Raw genomic sequence first — 25,002 nt, 5'->3', positions numbered from 1 at the left:
GAGGTAGAGGTATTAGAGGTGGAGCCCAGGCCGCTAGAGGTGGAGGCCAACCAACAGCAGGCCATCCTAGAGATGTAGTTAGGGTGGTGGGCCCTGCCCCGATGTTATGCTCTTCCGGCCATGCCCGAGGCTAAGGTTTCCGATACAGTTATCACAGGTACTGTTCTAGTTTGTAGCAGAGATGCTTCAGTTTTATTTGATCCAGGATCTACGTACTCCTATGTGTCATCTTATTTTGCACCGTACCTGGTCATGCATAGTAATTCCTTGAGTGCTCCTGTTTATGTGTCTACACGGTGGGTGATTCTATTGTGGTAGATCGAGTCCATCGTTCTTGTATAGTTGTGATTGGAGGTCTTGAGACTCGTGTAGATTTGCTTCTTCTGGACATGGTTAATTTTGATGTCATATTGGGGATGGACTGGTTATCACCTTACCACGCTATCTTGGACTACCATGCCAAAACTGTGACCTTAGCCTCGTCAGGTTTACCTCGTTTAGAGTAGAGAGGGACTCCTGGTCATTCTACCCGCAGTGTCATCTCGTACGTGAAGGCTCGGCGTATGGTCGAGAAGGGGCATTTGGCCTATTTGGCCAATGTTCGTGATTCTAGTGTTGAGGTTCCTTCTATTGATTATGTGTCCATTGTTCGTGAGTTTCCTAAGATATTCCCTTCAGACCTGTTGGGTATGTTTCCCGATAGGGATATTGACTTTTGCATTGATTTGGCTCTGGGCACTCAACCTATTTCTATCCCGCTGTATCGTATGGCCCCGCCTGAGTTGAAAGAGTTGAAGGAGCAGTTGCAAGACTTGCTTGAGAAAGGTTTTATTAGACCTAGTGTTTCGCCTTGGGGTACGTCGGTGTTGTTTGTTAAGAAGAAGAATGGATCGATGAGAATGTGTACTAATTACTGGCAATTGAACAAGGTTACAATCAAGAATAAGTATCCATTACCGAGGATTGATGATTTGTTTGATCAGCTTCAAGGGGCTAAGATATTTTTAAAGATTGACTTGAGATCGGGCTACCATCAGTTGAGGAGAAGGGAATCTGATGTCCCTAAGACAGCTTTTCGCACTCGGTACAGGCATTATGAGTTCTTGGTGATGTCATTCGAGTTGACAAATGCCCCAACAACTTTTATGGATTTGATGAACTGAGTGTTCAGGCCTTATTTGGATTCATTTGTTATAGTCTTCATTGATGATATTTTGATCTATTCCCGCAGCCGGGAGGAGCACGAGCAGCATCTTAGAGTGGTTCTTCAGACCTTGAGGGATAGTCAGTTGTATGCTAAGTTTAAGTGTGAGTTTTGGATGAGTTCAGTTGCATTCCTGGGTCATGTTGTATCAGTAGAGGGTATTCAGGTTAATCCAAAGAAGATTGAGGCAGTCAAGAACTGGCCTAGACCAGCATCAGCTACAGAGATCCAGAGTTTCTTGGGATTGGCAGGCTACTATCGATGGTTTGTGGAGGGGTTTTCATCTATCGCAGCCCCGATGACCAGGTTGACCCAGAAGGGTGCCTAGTTCAGGTGGTCGGACGAGTATGAGGCGAGCTTTCAGAAACTCAAGACAGCTTTGACTACGGCACCAGTGTTGGTTTTGCCCACAGGTTCAGGGCCATATACAGTTTATTGTGATGCATCTCTTATTGGACTTGGTGCGGTGTTGATGCAGGATGGCAAAGTCATTGCCATACTTCACGGCAGTTAAAGATTCATGAGAAGAACTATCCAGAGCATGATTTGGAGTTGGCAGCCATTGTTCATGCGTTGAAGATTTGGAGGCACTATCTGTATGGCATGGCATGTGAGGTATTCACAGATCATAAGAGTCTGTAGTATTTGTTCCAACAAAAGGAGTTGAATTTGAGGTAGAGAAAGTGGTTGGAGTTGTTAAAGGAATATGATATCACCATCTTAAATCATCTGGGAAAGGCCAATGTGGTGGCCGATGTTTTGAGTAGGAAGTCAGCCAGTATGGACAGTTTTGCTTATATTCCAGTCGTTGAGAGGCCGCTTGCTTTGGACGTTCAAGCTTTGGCCAATCAGTTCGTGAGGTTGGATGTTTCTGAGCCCAGTCGTGTGTTAGCTTGCACGGTCGCTCGTTCTTCTTTATTGGAGCGTATCTGTGATCGGCAGTATAATTATCCCCATTTGTGTGTCCTTAGAGACACGGTGCAGCACAGAGGTGCCAAGCAAGTTACCTTAGGTGATGATGGAGTTTTAAGATTGCAGGGTTGAGTTTGTGTGCCTAATGTGGATAGACTCCGAGAGTTTATTTTAGAGGAGGCCCATAGCTCCCGATACTCTATTCATCCGGGTGCCGCGAAGATGTATCAGGATTTGCAGCAGCATTATTGGTGGTGGAGAATGAAGAAGGATATCATTGCATATGTGGCTCGGTGTTTCAATTGTCAGCAGGTTAAGTATACGTATCAGAGGCCTGGTAGTTTGTTCCAGAAGATTGAGATTCCTGAGTGGAAGTAGGAGCGTATCACTATGGACTTCGTTGTTGGACTCCCATGGACTTAGAGGAAGTTCAATGCAGTGTGGGTTATTGTTTATAGGCTAACCAAGTCAGCGCATTTCATTCCTGTGGCAATCTACTATTCTTCCGAGAGGTTAGCTGAGATCTATATCCGGGAGATTGTTCGTCTTCATGGTGTGCCCGTGTCTATTATTTCGGACTGAGATACGCAGTTTACCTCTCATTTTTGGAGAGCAGTTCAACGAGAGTTGGGCACATGGGTTGAGTTGAGCACAACATTTCATCCTCAGACGGACAGGCAGTTCGAACGGACCATTCAATTTTGGACGATATGCTCCGAGCTTATGTCATTGACTTTGGAGGCTCGTGGGATCAGTTTTTGCCTTTAGCAGAATTTGCTTACAACAACAGCTACTAGTCGAGTATTCAAATGGCTCCTTATGAGGCTTTATATGGTAGGCAGTGTCGGTATCCGGTTGGATGGTTTGAACCGGGAGAGGCTCGGTTGTTGGGTATGGATCTGGTTCAGGATGCCTTGGATAAGGCCAGGATCATTCAAGATAGGCTTCGTACAGCTCAGTCCAGGCAAAAGAGTTATGCCGACCGTAAGGTTCTTGATTTGGCATTCATGGTCGGTGAGCGGGTATTGCTTCGAGTGTCGCCTATGAAGGGCGTTATGAGATTTGGGAAGAAGGGCAAGCTTAGCCCTAGGTTCATTGGCCCGTTTGAGATTCTTGATCGACTGAGAGAGGTGGCTTATAGACTTGCATTGCCGCCGAGCTTATCATCCATGCATCCAGTGTTTCAGTTGTCCATGCTTCGAAAATATCACGGCGATCCATCCCACGTGTTAGATTTTAGCACTGTCCAGTTGGACAAGGACTTGTCTTATGAGGAGGAGCCGGTAGCTATTCTAGACCGGCAGGTTCGTCAGTTGAGAGCGAAGAGTTTTCCTTTTGTTCGTGTTCAGTGGAGAGGTCAGCCTAGTGAGGCATCAACCTAGGAGTCCGAGTCTGATATGCGGAGCCGTTATCCCCATCTTTTCCCCAACTTAGGTACTTCCTTCTTCTGTCCATTCGAGGATGAACAGTTATTTTAGAGGTGGAGAATGTGATGACCCAAAAGATCATCACCTGTTTTTAAAATGAATTCTGCGTTCCGAGGCCTTAAAAACCTCTTTCTGTCTCACCTCAATTTGCGTGTGCTGTCCGGGTGCGTAGTCGGAAAGCCAATATGTGAAAATCTGTGAAAAATGATAAATTTTGATTATAAAATGAATTAATTTGACTTCAGTCAACATTTTGGGTAAACGGACCTAGACCCGTGATTTGACGGTCCCGGAGAGTCCGTAGGAAAATATGGGACTTGGGCGTATGCCCGAAATCGAATTCCGAGGTCCCAAGACCGAGAAATGAATTTGTTAAAGAAAATTGTTTTCTGAAATTGTTCATGAGTTTTGGAAATGTATTGTAATTAGAACTCGATGGTATCGGGCACGTATTTTGGTTCCGGCGCCCGGTACAGGTCTTATATGTGATTTAAGATAAGTATATGAAATTTGGTAAGAAATGGACTTGAAACGACGTGAATTAGATCATTTTTGAGAAAATTGGAAATTTGAAGTTCTTAAGAAAATTTTATGATTTTGATGCTAACTTCATAGTTGTTGATATTATTCAAGTGATTTGAATGCACGAGCGAGTCAGAATGATGTTTTTAGGTTGGTGTGCATGTTCGGTTTGGAGCCCCAAGGGCTTGGGTGAGTTTTGGATAGGCCACAGGGTGAATATTTGGACTTGAGGATTGCAGACTTTCAGTTGTGCGTTGCAGGCCTGCAGGCTTCGCATTTGCAAAGCCTGGCTCACAAATGCGAAGGCCTTGTCGCAAATGTGATCCCTTGTTCGCATTTCCCAACTCGCAAATGCGAGAACCCCCTTTGCAAATGCGAACATAGCAGAGGTCGGGGTTCGCAATTCCCATACCTGCAACCTGTAATTTTTATACTTAGCCGAAAATCAACCATTTTTCACATCCTTTCAAAACACAAACTCCCTAGGATGATTTTTCAAGAACATCTCTTCTTCCAAATCGATTGTAAGTCAATTTTAACTCGTTTTCTTTAATCATTAACATCTTTTCACATGATTTCAACTCAAAATCAATGATTTTCATGGGGGAAATTGGGTGTTTTGGGTAGACCTAGGTTTTTCAAAAATTGGGGATTTGGACCTCTATTTGAGGTCTGATTTCAAAACAAATTATATATTTGGGTTCATGGGGGAATGGGTAATTGGGTTCTGGTTCGAACCTCGGGCTTTGACCATGTGGGCCCGAGGGCAATATTTGACTTTTTGGGTAAAACTTTGGAAAACTCATTTTCATGCATAGGGATTGATTCATTTAGCGTTTATTGATGCAATTAAGTAACTTGTGGCTAGATACTAGCGAATGGGTGGTGGAATCAAGATGTAAAGTGATAGTAGATGCTTGAATTGTGTTCGTGGCATCGAGGTAAGTGTTTGGTCTAACCTTAGCTTGAGGGATTAGGAGTTGTGTCTTATTTTCTACGTGTTAATTGTGGAGTACGACGTATAGGCATGGTGATGAGTATCTATACGTCGGTGTCAAGCATGCCCGTGAGTCTTGTAATATAGTTTTTATGACTCCATTGTGGTTTATTGAGATTCACATGTTATTATCATTATTGTTCCCTTGCTGGGATGTTATTAACTTTATTATTCCCTTGCCTGGAAGTTATTATCATTATTGTTCCCTTGCCGGGATGTTGTCTTGATATTATTGTTCTCTTGTCGGGATGTTATTGAAATATAATTGTTCCCTTGCCGGGATTCTCTTGTGATTGTTGTTGATTTGTAAATGGGATCGGGTGGCACGCCGCCATAGAAATATATTAAATGGGAGCAGGTTGCACGCCGCAACGAGACATGTGAAATGGGAGCGGGTTGCACGCCTGCAATGAGATATGTGAAATGGGAGCGGGTTGCACGCCTACAATGAGCTATGTGAATGGGATCAGGTTGCACGCCTGTAACGAGATATATGAAATGGGATCGGGTTTCACGCCTGCAACGAGATACATGAAATGGGATCGGGTTGCACGCCTGCAACGAGATATGAAATGAAAGTGAACTCTGCATTTGTTTTCCTTATCCGTGTTAGTAATGGGATTTTGGTTTCTTTATATTCTCTTGATATTCTGTTGTATCTGTTATTCCCCGAAGCATGGTTCCCCTGCCCAAGTTTAATTGCATCTATCTGCCTCTATTTCACTGTTTATGATATAACTCCACAAGTTTATTTGGTAGTCTGGTCCTAGCCTCGTCACTACTTCGCTGAGGTTAGGCTAGACACTTACCAGCATATGGGGTCGGTTGTGCTGATACTACACTCTGCACTATTTTGTGCAGATCCCAGTGTTGTAGACTTCGTACCGCAGTGAAGTTGCTGCCTTCAGTCCAACAGGCGACCCGAGGTAGTCTTGCAGGCATCCGCGGGCCTTGGCGTCACCTCCTCTATCCTTTATTTCCTGTTTCATTTCTTTGATTCGGAAACAGTGATGTCATTATTTTCAGACTTTGTATTTAGCACTATTAGATCGTCTGTGGTACTGTGACACCAGTTCTGGGTGATTAAGGCTTAAACAGTTGTATTAGATTCATATTTCAGATATTTTACTACATTTCTTCCGCTTAATGAAATTTTCATTGTTTTTCACATTATTGCTTTATAAATGCTAAAAGGGTATAAAATGGATAAAGGTAATCTGTTCAATAATTTGGCTTGCCTAGCTCACATTAGTAGGCGCCATCATGACCCTTGAGGGTGGAAAATCCGGGTCGTGATAGATTTGTTGGGTTGCCTTGGGATAGCCCTGGTCTATTGGTACCTGAAAATCATACCACTAGGGGATTTCTTAAGATGATGGGGTTAAAGAAGAATGATGATTTAAAGTACCTGAAAGACTCCTACATACCTTTCGACTTCCTCTACGAATGATACAGTCATAACAGGTCTTACTGTATTTTTGATGATGAATTCTCCATCACCTCCTTGGATTGGATTCATCGCAGGGTCGTTGTGTTTATTGTGTGTTTCTTGGGCATGCTAGTATTCCCGATCCAAGGAGACTGAATCCATACCAGGCTGACCAAACTTTGATGGACGGGATCGAGGGGAAGACATATACCATTGTCCCTATGATCATTGCAGACATGTACCGGGCTTTGGAATGTTGTCAGAAAGGGTTCCAATTCTTCAAGGGTTGCAATTTGTTGCAGCAAGTTTGGTTGTTAGAATATCTCCAAAAGGGCCAATACCATCAGAAATTTCGGCGAAGGCCGTGGAATGATCATATAGTCTTCCACCATCCCAAAAGAATGACCTATATACTAGATAGATTTTCTCAACTGGAGAACATTGTAGGATGGGTACAGGTTTTCAACAATTTGGCCGAGGACCAGGTTCAATGGATGTTCGAGTGGTTCCCTACCGACGAGTTCATCATCAGATCCAGGGATGCTCCACACTTGGTACTGATTGGGTTAAGGGGCATATACCCTTATGCTCCCCTTAGGGTTATGAGACAGGCAGGTAGGAGACAGGCCATACCACGAATCGCTAAAATGAGTCATTTCATAGCCGACCTTTAGGGTGCCATCCCATATAAAGATGAAGCACAACACATGTGGCACTTGAAGATTATCGTGGAAAATGATACTATCGATCCGGATCGATATCATGCGGGTCATACATACTTCTACCCCTCATGGTTGGATGATAACATAGCAGGAATCTTCGAGCCAAAGGTTGGTCCAAGAAATAGGGTCATAGACGAAGTTACTGAAGCACAGGTGAAGTATAACAAATTACGCAAAAGAATTCGTGAGTCTGAAGTTGAGCATATGGAGCAGCATAAGGCCGACATTGAAATGATCAATGAGTGGAAGAGAGGGCTGTAAAATCTAGCGAAAAGTTGGAATATCTGGAGTACAGTCTGATTGAATTGGAAGGGAAAATGAGAAAAAGAGTCACTGATTGCCAGAACGCTGAGGGAAATGAATGAGGACATTTGGCAAGGGCATTCTTACTACTGAACCTGTGCAAACTGGGGGAACTGATCGACAAGAGCATCCAATCTAGAGAGGGTCCTTCTGGGACCAAATAGATTAGTTTTACTTGCTTTTCAAATCTAATAAGGCCAAGTGTCATTAGTAAAATTATCATTTTTAATGTTGTTTTGGGTCGTCTGTCTTTACATTAATGAAATGAGACAATTATTGGCACTGAATTTCTCCAAATCTATTTGTCGCTAGGCCTACCTCAGGCACAACGAGACTCCCAAATTAGGACACAAATTTACATTCCCACAATATGTGTTTAAATACTGCAAACATTTCAGAACCCTTATTGACTTGTTTACCTTTTGTTTTTCTTTATTCTTTATATTCACATCTCCTAAGGTTGGTTCGCACATCCTAGATTCATCAGCATATCACACCAAATCTAAAGGCCCTCCACCTCCTCCTCCTCCAAGTAATATGAGAAGCATAGCGAAAACTAAAATGGATGACTTAAGTGGTATTCAAAAGGAAAATGCTGAGAATGTAGAAACTTCAGACGGTTGAAGTAATCCGGCACCAAAAGACTTAGTTTTACGGTTGGAACAGAAACTGAAGTTACAGGGAGAACTCCAGTAGGTCCACAACTTAGCAAACCTCTCCCTCACCCTCAACGTCCCCGATATCAACCAACAAAATACCAAAAAACCCAGTGCCTCCCCAAAATACACTTAACCAGCATCCACAAAACCCTCCCGTACCACATCAATATGCAACTCCACCTCAATATCTCAATCCCTTACCAATACCAACTCCACCACAACACCATCATCAACCAATCCAATACCCACGAGCCACCACCTATCACACTCCTCAAAACACACCACAACCCGTTCCTGATCCTCAAAACTCAACCAACGATCACCACTACACCCAAGTCCTTAGCACTCACCAAAACAACCCTATATACGTGGAAATCGTACCTCACTCTACTCAACCAATCTCATATACACTAGAATCCGCTGAGAAGGACTTGCTCATCAAGAACATGGCCGAGGAACTTAAGAAACTGATAAGTCGAGTTCAGGGTGTCGAAGAAGACAAAGGGATAGAAGGTCTAAATTATGAAGATCTATGCATACAACCAGACGTGGAACTGCCGGAGGGTTACAAACCTCCCAAGTTTGAAATGTTTGACGGAACAGGTGATCTCAAGGTTCATTTGAGAACTTAATGTGACAAGCTCGTGGGGGTCGGAAAAGATGAAAGGATCTGAATGAAGCTCTTCATGAGAAGTCTTACTAGAGATGCCCTGTCCTGGTACATAAGCCAGAACCCTAAGAAATGGGCCAATTGGGTGAGTATGGCATCAAAATTTATGGACTGGTTCAGGTTCAACACGGAGAAGGCACCGGATGTCTTCTACATCTAGAATTTAAAGAAGAAGCCAACTGAGACTTCCGTGAGTATGCTATTCGATGGAGGTCAGAAGTAGCCAAGGTCAAACCAGCACTAGAAGAAGAACAAATGAACAAGTTCTTTGTCAGGGCACAGAACCCACAATATTATGAAAGGCTAATGGTCATTGAGAATCACAAGTTCTACGATATCATCAAACTTGGAGAAAGAATTGAGGAAGGTATCAAAAGCGGGATGGTGACAAATTTCGAGGCACTATAGGCCATGAACAAAGCATTACAATCAGGTGGCATATCAAAGAAAAGAGAAGTGGGGGCAGTAATGGTGGCCCAAGGCCCAAAATTTCCACTCACATATCAAACATCTCCACCCACATATCAAACACCTCCACCCGCATACCAAACACCTCCACCCACATACCAACCCTCATCTCCCAGATATTCTCAACCCTCCACTGCTCATCACACTTATAACACCCAGCCGTCCTACTATCATTCACCTCCAACTCGTCCAAATTACTAGAAACCCCGACCTAACTTTGACCGTAAACCACCCAGACAATACACTGCTATTATTGAACCCATCGACCAGCTGTATGAAAGGTTGAAGGCAGCTGGTTATGTCACCCTTATTCCTACTATGGCAATGGAGAACTCATCTCAATGGGTCATTCCAAACAAAACCTGTGCATATCATTCTGATATGAAGGGGTACACCATTGACGAATGCCGAACATTGAAAGATAAGATCCAGACATTGATTGACAACAAGGTCATACAAGCAAAGGAAGCTATGCCCAATATCCATAACAATCCTCTCTCATATCATAGGGGTGATGAGGTACACGTGATAAAGATAGATGAAGAATAGGATCCTGAGGGGTCAATCGGGCTTATTTAGGAAGGTGATGACTTTGAAATTGTAGTCACACTCACTCCTATTGTAGTACAGATGCAGTCGTCAGTCGAGGTTGAGGAAACTGCATTGGGTCCATTTAAGGTAGAGATAGCTCCACCTACAGCCACACCTACTCCATTTGAGGTAGAAGTGGTCACACCTTTCACAATGATGGTATCAACCACACCTCCTTTTAATTCCAAAGCGATACCTTAAGATTACGTTGCCGAAGCTAGGAGAAAAGGAAAAGCAAAAATGAAAGAATCTAATGTTGCACAAGGAATGACCAGAACGGGAAGGATCTAATACACATGAACACCTGCGAGGATCAAAAAAGGAGACTGATACTAAACAACCTATCATTGAAACTGGACCGGATGATCTTTGGAGGAAAGTATTGGCGAGAGAATACTCCGTTGTCGATCACCTGAACAAAACCCCCGCTCAGATATCCATCTTATCACTATTGCAAAATTCAGAGGCGCACAAGAATGCTTTGATGAAGGTGTTGAATGAAGCTTATGTTCCCAACAATATCACCTGCAGAGAAATGGCAAAAATGGTGGGGCAAGTGCTAGAGAGTCATAAGATTACTTTCCACGAGGATGAATTACCGCCCGAAGGTTTAAGTCACAACCGAGCATTGCACATCGTGGTGCAGTTTGAAGATAAATTCATTGTCAGGGTCCTGATAGATGGGGGTTCAACCCTCAACATTTGTCTTTTGACTACTCTGAAAAAATTAGGCAAAGGTTTCCATAAGATACGGACAGGAAGCATTTATATGAAAGCATTTGATGGGTCTCAAAGGGCCACGATTGGGGAAATTAATCTTTGTTTGCAGATGGGGCCAACTTGGTTCGATGTTGATATCCAAGTGCTTGACATATTAGCTACATACAATCTTCTGTTGGGTCAACCTTGGATACATGCCGCTGGGGCTGTGGCTTCCACACTACATCAGGCCGTGAAGTTTGAATGGAATCATCAGGAGGTGATCATTTATGGAGATGGAAGTAATCCTATTTACACCAGTCAAACCATCCCGGTTATCGAGAACAAAAGAAGGCTAGGAGGGGAAACTTATCACCACATCGAACATGTTAATGCGGTTAAGAAAGACAAATGGTGGAGTAACAAAATAGAAAGCATAGTGGTATGGTCGGGGTATGAACTCGGTAAGGGGATTGGGAAGAATCTCCAGGGCATTACTAAACCAATACAGCTGAAACCCATGCCACAACTTTTGGGCTCGGATACCAGTATACATGGCAAGAGTATAATGATTGGTCGCCTTCATGACGTGGTCTTTATTACCCTCTCGAGCAACTGGTACCACACCTGAGTCATACTTTTCACCAGGTTGATACAATATGGGGATATGTAAAGGAAGAAGCTTTGGATGGGTTGAGAAACTTATTCCTGGAAGATGAAAATATGGATTGCAACGTGATAATTGAGGAGGAGGAGGAAGAAGAAGGCCTCACCCTTCAGACTGTGGAGAAAGGGAGTTGTTCTCAAGAATTGGACCGCCACACCATCCCAGGCCGCCGAGTCCCTGGGTAGCTTGGCAATTAGCCTGATTTGTTTCTATAGCCATCCTAGGCATTTAAGATATTTTCAGTAAATTCGTTTTAAGGACTCACTTGTTTCAAAATAATTGCTCGATTCATCGAGCCGTACTTGTTTTGGATGTTTTCAATTTCCAATCAATGCATTGCTATTTAATATTCATTATTATCTTTCACACTTTTCTTTCTACAATGTTATTATTACTTTTCCTGATGAACCGGTGATTGTGACATGTAATGAGACAATGCAACATAAGGATAGTAACTTAGAGGAAGAAGATGAAATACATGAGGAAATTGTCCGAGAGGTGGTAAACTTTGAGAATAAGCCTAAGTCCAACCTGGACGAAACTGAAGTAGTAAATTTGGGAGACGCTAAAACCATTAAGGAGACTCACATAAACATTCACTTATCACCGACAGAGAAAGAGGAGTGCATTCAGTTCTTAAAGGAATATGAGGATATCTTCACATGGTCATATGATGACATGATCGGTTTGAGCACATCCATAGTGGCTCACAAATTGCCTACCAATCTAACATGTCCGCTAGTAAAGCAGAAACTCAGAAATTTCAAACCAGATATGAGCCTAAAAATTAATGAGGAAGTCATTAAGCAAATTAAGGCCAAAGTCCTCAGGGTAGTCGAGTACCCAACCTGGCTAGCCAACATCGTACCAGTTCCGAAAAAAGATAAAAAAGTCAGAGTATGTGTTGACTATCGAGACATAAACAGAGCAAGTCCCAAGGACGACTTTCCACTACCAAATATACATATCCTGATCGACAATTGCGCCAAGCATGAGCTCCAATCCTTTGTAGATTACTTTGCGGGTTATCACCAGATCTGGATGGATGAAGAAGATATAGAGAAAACAACTTTCATTACACCATGGGGGGTGTACTACTATAAGATGATGTCATTTGGTCTAAAGAATGCTGGGGCTACTTACATGAGAGCCATGACAACCATCTTCCATTATATGATACACAAAGAAATAGAGGTGTATGTTAATGACGTCATTATCAAATCCAAGAGGGACGCAGATCACATAGCAGACTTGAGAAAGTTCTTTGGCAGGCTAAGGAGGTACAACCTGAAACTGAATCCTGCAAAATGTGCATTTGGGGTTCTCGTAGGAAAGCTATTAGGATTTATTGTCAGCGGGATCAAGTTTGACCCATCCAAAGTTAAGGCTATTCAAGAGTTACCGCTACCAAAGAGCAAAAAGGACGTGATGAGCTTTCTAGGATGTCTCAACTATATCAGTCGCTTCATAGCACAGTCCACAGTCATATGTGAACCCATCTTCAAGATGTTGAGAAAAGATGTTGAAACAAGTTGGACCGAAGATTATCAGAAGGCTTTTGACAAAATCAAGGAATACTTGTCCACACCACCAGTCCTAGTACTGCCGAAACCTGGGAGGCCTTTGGTACTCTATCTATCTATGTTAGATGGAGCTTTCGGATGTGTTTTGGGACAACATGACGAGACAGGGAGAAAGGAGCAAGCCATATACTACTTGAGTAAGAAGTTCACACCCTATGAAGCACGATACTCTCTGCTAGAGTGCACTTGTTGTGCTTTGACCTGGACGAGGCATTACTTCTGTGCCTATACCACGTACCTCATTTCCAGGATGGACCCTCTGAATTACATCTTTCAAAAGCCCATGCGGACTGGAAAGTTAGCCAAGTGGCAGATACTGTTAAGTGAATTCGATATCGTCTATGTAACTCAGAAGGCGGTCAAAGGACAGGCATTGGCAGATTATTTTACTGAAAATCCTACGGGAGGAGAATACGAACCTTTAAAAATGTATTTTCCTAACGAAGAAGTATTGTTCGTAGGAGAAGACATTACTGAAGCTTACGATAGTTGGAAGATGTTCTTCGATAGAGCTGCAAATTTTAAATGAGTGGGCATTGGAGCAGTTTTGGTATCAGAAACAGGTCAACACTATCCTGTGTCCGCGAAGATTAGGTTTCCATGCACCAACAACATGGCGGAATATGAGGCTTGCATCATGGGGGCTCAATCTGGCCATCGATATGAATATATAGGAGTTACTAGTAATGGGTGATTCAGATCTTCTGGTACATTGGGTTCAAGGAGAATGGGCTACCAAGAATTTCAAGATATTGCCATATATGCACCATGTGCAGGAATTGAAGAAAAGATTCACAAAGATAGAGTTTCGGCATGTTCCCAAAATTAAAAATGAGTTTGCAAATGCGCGGACCACTTTGTTATCAATGATACAACATCCAGACAAGAATTTCATTGATCCCGTCCCGGTGAGGATCTATAATCAACCGGCTTACTATGCTTATGTTGAAGAAGAAACGGATGGAAAACCTTGGTTTCACGACATCAAAGAATATTTGGCAAGAAAAGAATATCCAGAGTAGGCAAATCACACTCAGAAACGCACGCTGCGGAGGCTATCCAATCACTTCTTCCAAAGTGGAGGGACCCTGTATAGAAGAACCCCTGATCTAGGGTTGTTAAGGTGTGTTGACACAAAGGAAGCTTCCTGATTGCTCGAAGAAATACATGTTGGAACTTGTGGACCACATATGAATGGCTTTGTTCTAGCCAAGAAAATACTCAGAGCCGGATATTTTTTGATGACCATGGAGACGGATTGCATCCGGTACGTACAGAAATGTCATCAATGTCAGGTACATACAGACATGATAAGGGTACCACCTAATGAGCTCAACGCAACAAGTGCACCTTGGCCTTTTACTGCTTAGGGAATGGACGTCATTGGTCCGATCGAGCCCACTGCTTCAAACGGGCATATGTTCATTTTAGTGGCCATTGACTACTTCATAAAATGGGTAGAGGTTGCATCCTACAAAGTTGTAACCAAGAAAGTCGTCGCAGACTTTGTTAAGGATCGTATTGTTTGCCGATTCGTAGTTCCTGAGTCCATTATCACCGATAATGTCGCCAATCTCAACAGTGATGCAATGAAAACCATGTGTGAAACTTTCAAAATCAAGCACAAAAACTCTACAGCATACAGGCCTCAAATGAACGGAGCTGTAAAAGCTGCTAACAAGAACATCAAGAAGATACTAAGGAAGATAGTAGAAAACCACAAACAATGGCATGAGAAGTTACCCTTATCTCTATTGGGGTACCGCACTACAGTCCGCATGTCAATTTGATCAACTCCCTATTTACTGGTTTATGGTACCGAAGTTGTCATTTCAGTCGATGTAGAGATTCCTTCTTTAAGGATCATACAGGAAGCCGAACTTAGCGATGCAAAATGGATAAGGAGCCGCTATGAGAAACTGGCCCTTATAAATGGAAAAAGAATAAATGCAGTATGTCACGGTCAACTTTATCAGAATAGAATGTCTAGAGCTTTCAACAAAAGGGTCAAACTAAGATAGTTTGCGCCATGACAGTTGGTGCTGAAGAAGATCTTCCCGCATCAAGATGAAGCCAAAGGGAAATTCTCCCCCAACTGGCAAGGTCCCTACATGGTTCACAGGGTGCTAACAGGAGGAGCACTCATACTTGCATAAATAGACGAAGAAGTTTGGCCAAAACCAATCAATTCAGACGCAGTCAAGAGATACTATGTTTAGATTGTTTATATTTATTCATCTGATGTAATTGAACTATGCTTGACTTAAGTCCCGTTTAAGAGGGGATACGTAGGCAGCCCTGTGGGCTCGGTCATATCATAATAAAATTTTCATTTTCACCCAGAACCAGAAACTGCGACAGAATTGAGGAGGACCCTTAAAATTCCGGAGCGAGTCCAGCCAACACCTTCATAAGCCAGAAAGTCAGAAATCTGTTAAGAAACTGGATTCTCAAAATTCTAGAGAAAGGTCAGCAAATTTAGTCGCATGCAAATGGCCGAAAGATCATTTACCAAACTGGGGTAGAATTTTGAGGAGGACCCTCAAAATTCTAATACGAGAAAGCTGCAATGTCTGTGAAATGTGTTACAGTCACTAGTTCATCTAAATCACTTGATATTTCACTATGTTTTCTAGAATAACTCTATTTTCATCAATAAGTGTATATTTTCGAAAACTCTATTTCCATGACAGCTAGGTGTTACTCAGGGCAACTCAAACAAGGCCTCCAGAACAGAGTGGAGCAAAGCCGGCAGACAAAGGCACGAACCAACCTCCCCTTACAAAACTCACCATTTTCCTTTTGATGTAGGCATGGTAAACATAATAGAAGTATTCGCAAACATACACATATCAAAGTCACTATCAATCAAACTGTCAGACGCAAATATATCTCCAGCTAAGAAAATACTCTACTCCTACTCGCTACCTGTTCACTGCATAAGCCTAAGCACTGCCTTCTCTTTGCATGAGACTAAGACATGTCTCAAGTCTTGCATGAGGCTAAGCGCTGCCTCCGTATCTGCATAAGTCTAAGCTTTACCTTCTCCTTGTATGAGACTAAGCCCTGCCTCAAATCTTGCATGAGGCTAAGCCATGCCTCCATATTTGCATAAGGCTAAGCACTGCCTTCTCTTTGCATGAGACTAAGCTCTGTCTCAAATCTCGTATGAGGCTAAGCCCTACCTCCATATTTGCATAAGTCTAAGCATTGCCTTCTCTTTGCATGATACTAAGCCCTGTCTCAAATCTTGCATGAGGCTAAGCCCTACCTCCATATTTGCATAAGGCTAAGCACTCCCTTCTCTTTGCATAAGACTAAGCTTTGTCTCAAATCTCGCATGAGGCTAAGCCCTGCCTCCATATTTGCATAAGTCTAAGCACTACCTTCTCATGGGACTAAGCATTGTCCCTCCCTGCATGAATGTTACTCTATTCTATACTTGGCATTATCTTATTCCCTCGGGCTAAGCTCTGCCCCCAAACTCCGCACAAGACTAAGCTTTGTCTTATTATCACTTTCGGTATCATATCTCTGCACTTCATGAGCTGACATATAGCCAACTTGTCCAAAGGCGTCATAGTCCGAAGGCATCATCCTCATAGCTTGAAGACAACATGCCATGGCCCGAGGATCTCTCAATGCTAGCACATCATTATTCAAAGGCGTCATGATTCAGATGCACCATCCTCACGGCCCGAGAACATTATTTCATGGCCTGCGAATCTCTTATCTCGCAATTCATGGCCCAGGATATCATAGTCTGAGGACGTCATCCGCACTATCCAAAAACAATCTTTCATGGTCCAAAGGGAATTTGCATCATCTATATACTCGCATGCATTATGTTTTCAGTTTTGCAAGTAATCCAGGAGGTAACCGTTCTTCAAACAGGAGCAGTCTTTGCTCCGGTTTCCGCTCATACCATTTTCACTTTGCCATTATAACTGATTCCCATCAATTACCCATCTTACTCTGTGATATCCAGCTATCTGTCCTATAATACATCCGTTACACTCCAGACTCGCAACCATAACTCCATCCGACATTACCCTTCACAAAAGAACCTTTGCTGAAACCAGCTATCATTCCTATAACAACTTCATCGGACTCATTCACCGGTGGGTCCAGAACTATACATGGCCTAATTTCTGTAAAACTAGGGATATGTAGGCAGCTCAGAGACCAGGGTTCAACCTATATTTTTCAAAACACCCATTCGGTCAAAATCGATCATTATTTCTTTACCTGAAAACTCTTTCATCCTTCCTGGATAAAGAGGGGCAGTTGTTGCTACCCAATTTTTCCCTCATATATTTTAAATTTTTTGTATAAATACTTTTAAAATATTGTACATGCATTTACAAACATGCACAAGTGTTTTACAATTTTTTTAATATTTTTAAAGGCCCTAAATCCATTTATTTTTGAATTTTTTTAATTATATAAATGTTCAAAACGATCCCTCATACTATTTTATGATGATTTAATCATCTAAATTCATCATTTATGTTTATATGAGTGTTAAAACATTTCAATTGCATTTTTTTATAATGTTTAAGACTATGATTGCATATTTTGCAAAAATAGCCCCGACATATGCATAACTACTTTATCTATATAAAAAATGACCTTTTATTTTTATAATATTGAATAACTATTTTAAATCATCTTCATGCTTGAAAACTATTTTTTATCATTTTATTAACTATTTTTAAAATTATTTTAATTAGTAAAATGGGTATTTAAATAACAGCCCCTAATTCACATCCAAAATCGGACCCCCTAATCCAATTTATTTAACCCAAGCCCAATTCAAATCAGACCCAACCCAATTAAACCTAACCCGACCCAGACCCCTTTCTAATCCTAGTTGTTGATCTTTGGGATCAACGGCCCTTATTCTTTCTTACCATATTAATCCGAAACGACCCCCTAAACCCCTTCATTTCTTTCATTTCCGCCACCCTTCGTTCCCTCATCTCTCAACTCTCTCTCAACCTAACCCTAACACTAGTCGCCGTCACGGGCATAAACCTCCCTCCTATGGTGCTCCTGTGCATTCTCCGACTACCCTTGGTCTCCTACACTCCATGGCTCTTTGATTTCATGGGTCCTTAAGAAGATCTCAAGGAAACCCAACGGGTTCTGGTTTGAAACTTGCCTGTCTCGTGCCATTTTCGTTTGTAAGTGAGGATTTCTTCTTGTTTCTATTACGAATCCATAGGTCTTTTGACCGATTCTCTTCATCTCTATTATTTTCTAGAAAAAACCTAGTTATTACTATCGATTCTTCTCAGATCTGAGACGATTCGAGTATTAGTAAACATTTTCCCTCAAAAATCTCTTGTTTTAATTGATTATTTCGATTTTTAATCACTCTTTCTAAACGAGGGTTCATCTCAAACTTTTCTTCAATGATTTTTCTAAGTTCTCAGTGTTTAATAAATTGTTCCTTCATTATCTTAACTAATTTTCGTGTTCAAACCCTAGTTGATTATGTGCGATATACTGATTTCTTCAATTTTTTCCGTTATTGTGTTTATTTTTGTGAACCAGTTATATTGATTGATTTTATTTTAAGTTTTGAATAATTTTTTCCTATTAAAATCAATATTCATTGGGATTTTTACTGATTTATTTCTATTAGGGATTCGAATAGTTTTCCTGTTAAAATTAATATTTTTTGGGATTTTTTATTTGTTTCCTTTTTGTGACCTTGATTAATTACATTTGCCTTAATTAATTATCAGTACGGTTTGGGGATTTGACTGACTCCCTATATGGTATGATATTGATTACTTGCCTTATTTGAGCCCTAGTTCTGTACCGTTAATTGACTCTCCCCAATTTAAGGGGTCTCTTCCGGATTTTCCACAAGAATTGATCCTCTAATTGGCTGATTGATTTTATTTGATTGTTTTACAGACTGTGATTTCTTCTTTACCTTATTTGTTTTACCACACTAAGTGATATATATACCCTCTCATTCTGATTCTTCAAACACGAACAATAGTTCACAAACACACTCACACACAAACTTTGCTCTCATCTCTTTCTACTACTTGTGTTCATTGCTTGTCTAGTTGGCTGAAAGCCAAAACTAGACTGTTGAATCCTGCCTACTTTACCTTCTGCTTCTGCTTCCATAACTGGTATGCTCTCACTATTGCCATTCAATTAAACCTATATGTTTTTCTTACAATAAGTATGCCTTCTTCTGAACTTGTATGTTTTCCTGCTTAGCATGTCTACTACTATTCTGATTCAACTATGTGCCTTGTTATCAGCATGTTTACTTCTATTATTAAACCAGTAGGATCTTTTATTGGCGTGCCTATCTTTAATTAAACCTATGTGCTCCATGTTTACTGTTCCTAATCAGCATGTGTACTGCCATTCAATTAGACTATATGCTTCATGTTGTTCAATGTTCTTCCTTATGATTAACATGCCTTCCTCCTGCTTAATCAAACTAATGTGTATGTTGCAATAGTATGTCTACTTATATGTTTACTACAATGGCATGCCTACTTCTGCTTGATTGAACCTATGTGTCTTGTTTTCAACCTGTTTACTCCTGTTCAGCCAAACATATGTGCTTTTGCTTTTAGCAAGTCTGTATATTTACTGGACCTATGTCTACTTCCCACTAGCATGCTCTTAAAATGTCCACCTCTCACAATATGACTCCCCAGCCCTGCTACCCCTTTGCATGTGACTATATGCTCATCTATGAACAGTTAATAAACTAAGATGAATGAGAGTCTTTGCCTTGATGTTTTATGACTATGTTCTATTTTTGGGTTTGCTAAACCTTTATTTAAAATGTTTCCTAAACTATTTTTCACTCCTGATATGTCCTAACCTCTAAACTGTTTCACACTTCTATCATTGCCTTTACTTTTAAAACTATTTTCCCTCCTAAATGTTTTCCCCTGTTAAACTATGCTCACCCTTGAATTGTTTTACTTCTGAATTGTTTCGTAAAACTATTTTTCACTCTTTCAAACACTCTCTCCCACTCTTACTCTTAGAATACTTAGGCTCCTGCCCCTCCAATGTGTGTACTGCCTAGGAATCCATGAGATTCCTCCGAATTCTGGCACACTGGGGCTCGCCTCTCCACACTTCACAAATAACTACTTCTCTTTAAAAGGGACCTTGGTATGAGCTTTGCCTGGGGTCCCTGAGGCCCTTGGGAACTTTGACACACCAGGATATCATTGGGTGCACTATGAGATTATGACATTTTGAGACTGGTTGAAAGCCTGGTTTGCCAGGTTTATCCTTTGGGCCTATATTCAGGCTCCCTATAGCATAGCTTGGTTTATTCTGTAATTCATTTGTTCTATGGTCTGTAATAATAATCTTTGTAAATAGATATTGGGGAAATTAGTAAAATGGGGGAATTCTTATATAATTTTTTTGGGGAAACCGGGTAGAAATCATGCATTTAGGTCTATATTATGCTTACTTGCATTAGAAATCATGCTTTAGGTTTATACTATGTTTGCCTGCATTAGAAACCATTTTTTTGGATCACTTGGCATACTGGACAACCTGTTATAGGCACACTACCTCATTTATTATGAAATTATATTTTCTGCATAATCATGATCATCTAGAAATCCTATTATTAAGTTATTCCTGTAATTCTGCCTAATAAGAAACGTACATTCTTTTTGTGCATTAGAGATCCTGTTTTAGGACTGTATTTGCTTTTAAACCACATCTACATCGCTTGATTCAATAACTATCATGTCTATAAAAAATTGTTTAAAAACGATCCCAACACTTAGATGTCTTAGAGATGAATATGTATAAACTAGTTCTGTCATGTAATATTCAGTACCTAGACCAACATGCATATAAGACTTAATAAATTAAAATTGTTCTAAACTGATTTCCAGAATTCTTATTGCATTTAGATAACATGTTTATAGGGTATCACAGGCCCATTCTTAGGCAAGCCTATAGGTAATCAAGGTCTAATAAAAACTGTGAAACTATGCTTTGCTTATTTGTGACTGCCCAGATTCAGCAGGTTCTAAAAAATCAGTAGGCAAACTGATTAGGTCTTTATCGCTTCGCCTTAACACAATACTGCATATTCTCTATTTGTCATGCTCATCTAGATATCATGTTCTATGACATTTCTGAAATATCTGAAATCTGTTGTTTGAGACGTGCTAATTGTCTGTTTATTTGTGGAGGTAAACGTGAGCCCCTTAATTGTTCTTTATTTGACTGTCCTAATTGTTTTGATTGTCGCCTAGATTTTTCTTCTTTAAGTACCTTAGAAAAGTCTAGAACTTCCTAAATTAGAGGTCCTAAATACCTCCAGGGCCACAAGGAAGGGACGGGTAATACACGCATAGAGTTCGTTTAATTAAAAGCGCTTATATAACCACTAAGGGTGGGGTAATTGGGTAATAAAAGGATATGATGACATGTGCGCTAATGCTATGCGTAGCACCCCAACTTGGGGACGATTACCAAGCATTGTACAGATGTGATCCTGTAGGCTAAAAAACCTAGGACTCCTTTTACCCCATGTTTTAAATGCAACTTGTCTATATTTGCTTTATTTGTTTATAAGACTAATTCACACAATTTGAGTTCGGCCAGGACCCACTGTTGTGGACCACGAGAGGTGTCTAACCCCTTCCCCTCAAGGTTATTTCGAGCCCTTACCTAATCTCTGGTAATACAAACCGGTTTTATGAGTTATCTGTTCTAGGTGCCCTAACGCACCTTAAATCCGTTAGGTGGAGACTCTTCAAAATCAAATACCCAATTCCCAAAAGGAAATGAGTTGTTCTCAATAAATGTCGAAATCCGGATTTTGCGAGGAAAAAGGGGGCGCGACACACGCCTAAGTCCAAAATCACCATACGAAGCTGTTGAGATTTTTAGGCTTTTTTCATGATTTGTTTCTCTATCGTGTATCTATGATTCGGCCTATTTTGCTCGAAGATAGAGAGAAGAAAGAGAGAGAGAAAGAAGAAAAATTCTGAGAGAGAATTGTGTGTTAATTGAAAGAAAGAGAGATAAAAACGTAAATAGCGTATTTCATGCCTCAATGGTAGTATATACCATAAATACTTATTTTGCTATAAAACATAAAAGGTAGCTATAGAAGATAATATTTTTAAAAAAAAAATAGTTTATAATAATAGGGTGAATACCTTTGCTATAAGAGGGTAAAATTTCCTTTCATAAACTCCACATTTTCACTCGTAATTAGCTATTATTTTGAAAATTTAAATGTATAAATACTATCTTACACAGTTTAATTTAGTCACTGAACAAAGACAGCTATGGCACACCTTAGGGGAGATCGAAACCTAATTATGGTTTTTTTGAACAAGTGTGACATAAATATGTGTAAAAAAAAGAGTGATCATTTTATGTATAACGTGGTTTTATACCGCGCTATACTTTAACGGTGTTTTCGCCATTAAAGTATAGTGCGGTAAATAATCTCGCTATACCAAACGCATAACGCTTTAAATAAATGCGATATACATCATTATTTCTTTTCATTCTGACAGTAGTTGCACGGCTTTGTCACGACCCAATCCCTGAACCCGGTCGTGATAACGCCTCTCGTGAAGACAAGGCCAGCCAGACCAAAACGGAACACCCCTTTTAAACAGTTAATCATCATCAACAATAGTAACATATAATATAATATTCATAAATTGCAAAATTTAACGATAATAACAGTAGGAACCATCCCGACACAGCCCAAACCGGGGTGTCATAAGTCATGAGCTACTATAGAATCTGCTACAGGTCTACAAGTACGGAATCCGATACAACAGTCTGAAGAAAACATAAATGATAGAGGATAAGAGAGGCAAGGGGCTGCGGACGTCAACAGCTACCTCGTAACTCCAAATCACTGCCTAGCATGGAAGGAATCAGCGCTCAGGTGCAGACTCTGATATACCTGAATCGGCACACACGGTGCAGGGAGTAATGTGAGTACTCCGACTCAGTGAGTAATAATTACAAATAATGGCTGAAAGTATGAAAACACGTAAAGGTACAAAGCAATTCCATATCAAGCAGTAAAATCACTTAAAGCAGTAAATCAATGAAGAAATCAAATGATATTCCTTTTTAAAACAAGTAAAACAGGTAATTTAACAGGTAATTAACAAGTAGAAATCTGCCCCTCGGGCACAGTATCAATCGCTTAGCATAGTATCAGCCTCTCGGGCTCACTCTCAGTACAGTATCAGCTGCTCGGGCTACCTCACAATCACTCACCATAATGGTCAGCCATTGTTACCTCACCAAATTGCATCATACAGTGTCATTGTTACCACTGTTTCAAATCACATGGGTACCCGCGCTCACTGTGGGTGTGCAGACTCCGGAGGGGCCCCTTACGGCCCAAGCGCTATATCAAACCACCTCGTGGCATCATCACTCAGCATATCCTCATATCACTCAAGCCACCGCATGGCATAAATAGTATCTCAGGCCCTCGGCCTCATATCACTCAGCATATCTTCACATATGGCCCTCGGCCTCACACAGTCCAGAAATCATCATAAACCCCTTGGGCATTAGTAAAACAGTAGTTCTCAGCCCAAAACATGATGTAGAAATATCATTTAAGTTTCAAATCTAAGTAAAAGTGGCTGAGTTTGTAAAATAGTAGATATCAACAGGACTGAGTTCAAATAATAAGTCAAGTCCAAATATGGCAATCAGCCCAAATCATGATGATAACAAATGAATTTCAGTCAAATATTCAAGTCATCAATCGGGATGGACCAAGTCACAATCCCCAGTAGTGAAAGACCCCACGCTCATCATCCAGCGCGTATCTTGCCTCAATATAGCACTACGATGTGCAATCCGGGGTTTCAAACCCTCAGGACATCATTTACAACCATTACTCACCTCGAACTGGCTAATTCTCTAGCTCGCAATGCCTTTGCCCCTCGAATTGGCCTCCACGCGCGTCGAATCTATCCAAAATCAGAACGAATACGTCACAATATGCTAAGGGAACAAAGCCCAAGTGAAAACATTCGAAAAATATCAAAAATCTCGAAATTAGCAAAACCCGAGCCCCGGGCCCACGTCTCAAAATCGGGTAAAATTTACATTTTCAGAATACTCATACCTTCGCGAGTCTAACCATACAAAAATTATCCAATTCTGATACCATTTGGTCCTTCAAATCATCATTTTACATTTTTGAAAGGTTTCACAATTTTCTTCCCAAATTCCATCTCAAATCACGAATTAAATGATGAATTCAGTGATAGATTCATGTATTCTAGCCAAATCTGAGTTAAAATAACTTACCCCGATGAATTTCTTGAAAAACCTTCGAAAAATCGCCAAAATCCGAGCTCTCTAGGTCAAAATATTAAATAAAATCCAAAATCTCATATTTATAGGTACCCCTAAGGTATCAGCTACTGCAGGCCGCACCAAAACTCACGCGGTCCGCGCAAGCCAGTGCGGTCCGCGCAAAGGCAACGTGCGGCCGCACAGGCCTCTCTCTACAATGATAGGCTTTAGTATTTTGGCCATAACTTTTGCTACAGATGTCCAAATTGCGATATCTTTACCTTTCTGGAAACTAGACACGAAGGGCTACAACTTTTGTTTATGAATCACTTCAAAATACCTTGGGGATCAAATGATATGAACTTCCGAAGTAAGACCAGCGGAATGTTCTTCACCGCGGCCGCACACCATTTTGTGCGGTCCGCACGACGCCTACCGCGGCCGCGCCCTCTTTTGTGCGGGCCGCACAGCACTCACCGCGGGTGCACTCATTTATTTGCGGACCGCATGGGTGAGTTCTGGAGCCTGCAACCCTTGTAGACCTGGTACAGCTATGATTTTTGCACTAAAACATCCCGGAACCTATCCGGAACTTCAAACCAATTGTACCAACACATCTCATGACATCGTTCAAACTTGCTCAAAACTTCGGAACGCTCACAACAACATCAAATCACCAATTTAACATAGGATTCAGACCTAAGAACTCCAAGAACTCTTAAATTATGCTTTCGATCAAAAGGTCTATCAAATCTCGTCCGAATGACTTGAAATTTTGCATACACATCCCAAATGACACAATGAAGCTACTGCAACTCTCGGAATTC

The 25,002-nt window shown here is 41.1% G+C and overlaps 1 protein-coding gene across 1 annotated transcript; it reads left to right on the top strand.

Annotated features, from left to right (window-relative positions):
- The first annotated feature begins 13,539 nt into the window (after positions 1–13,539).
- LOC138879182 (uncharacterized) lies at positions 13,540–13,875 on the top strand. Its single transcript, XM_070158776.1, has one exon. It carries the CDS (start codon positions 13,540–13,542, stop codon positions 13,873–13,875), a length of 336 nt encoding a protein of 111 aa, XP_070014877.1.
- The last annotated feature ends 11,127 nt before the right edge of the window (positions 13,876–25,002 follow it).

Source organism: Nicotiana sylvestris, chromosome 10 (assembly GCF_000393655.2).
Source record: "Nicotiana sylvestris chromosome 10, ASM39365v2, whole genome shotgun sequence".
Taxonomy (NCBI): Eukaryota; Viridiplantae; Streptophyta; class Magnoliopsida; order Solanales; family Solanaceae; genus Nicotiana; species Nicotiana sylvestris.
This window is presented reverse-complemented; position numbering and strand designations above follow the sequence as displayed.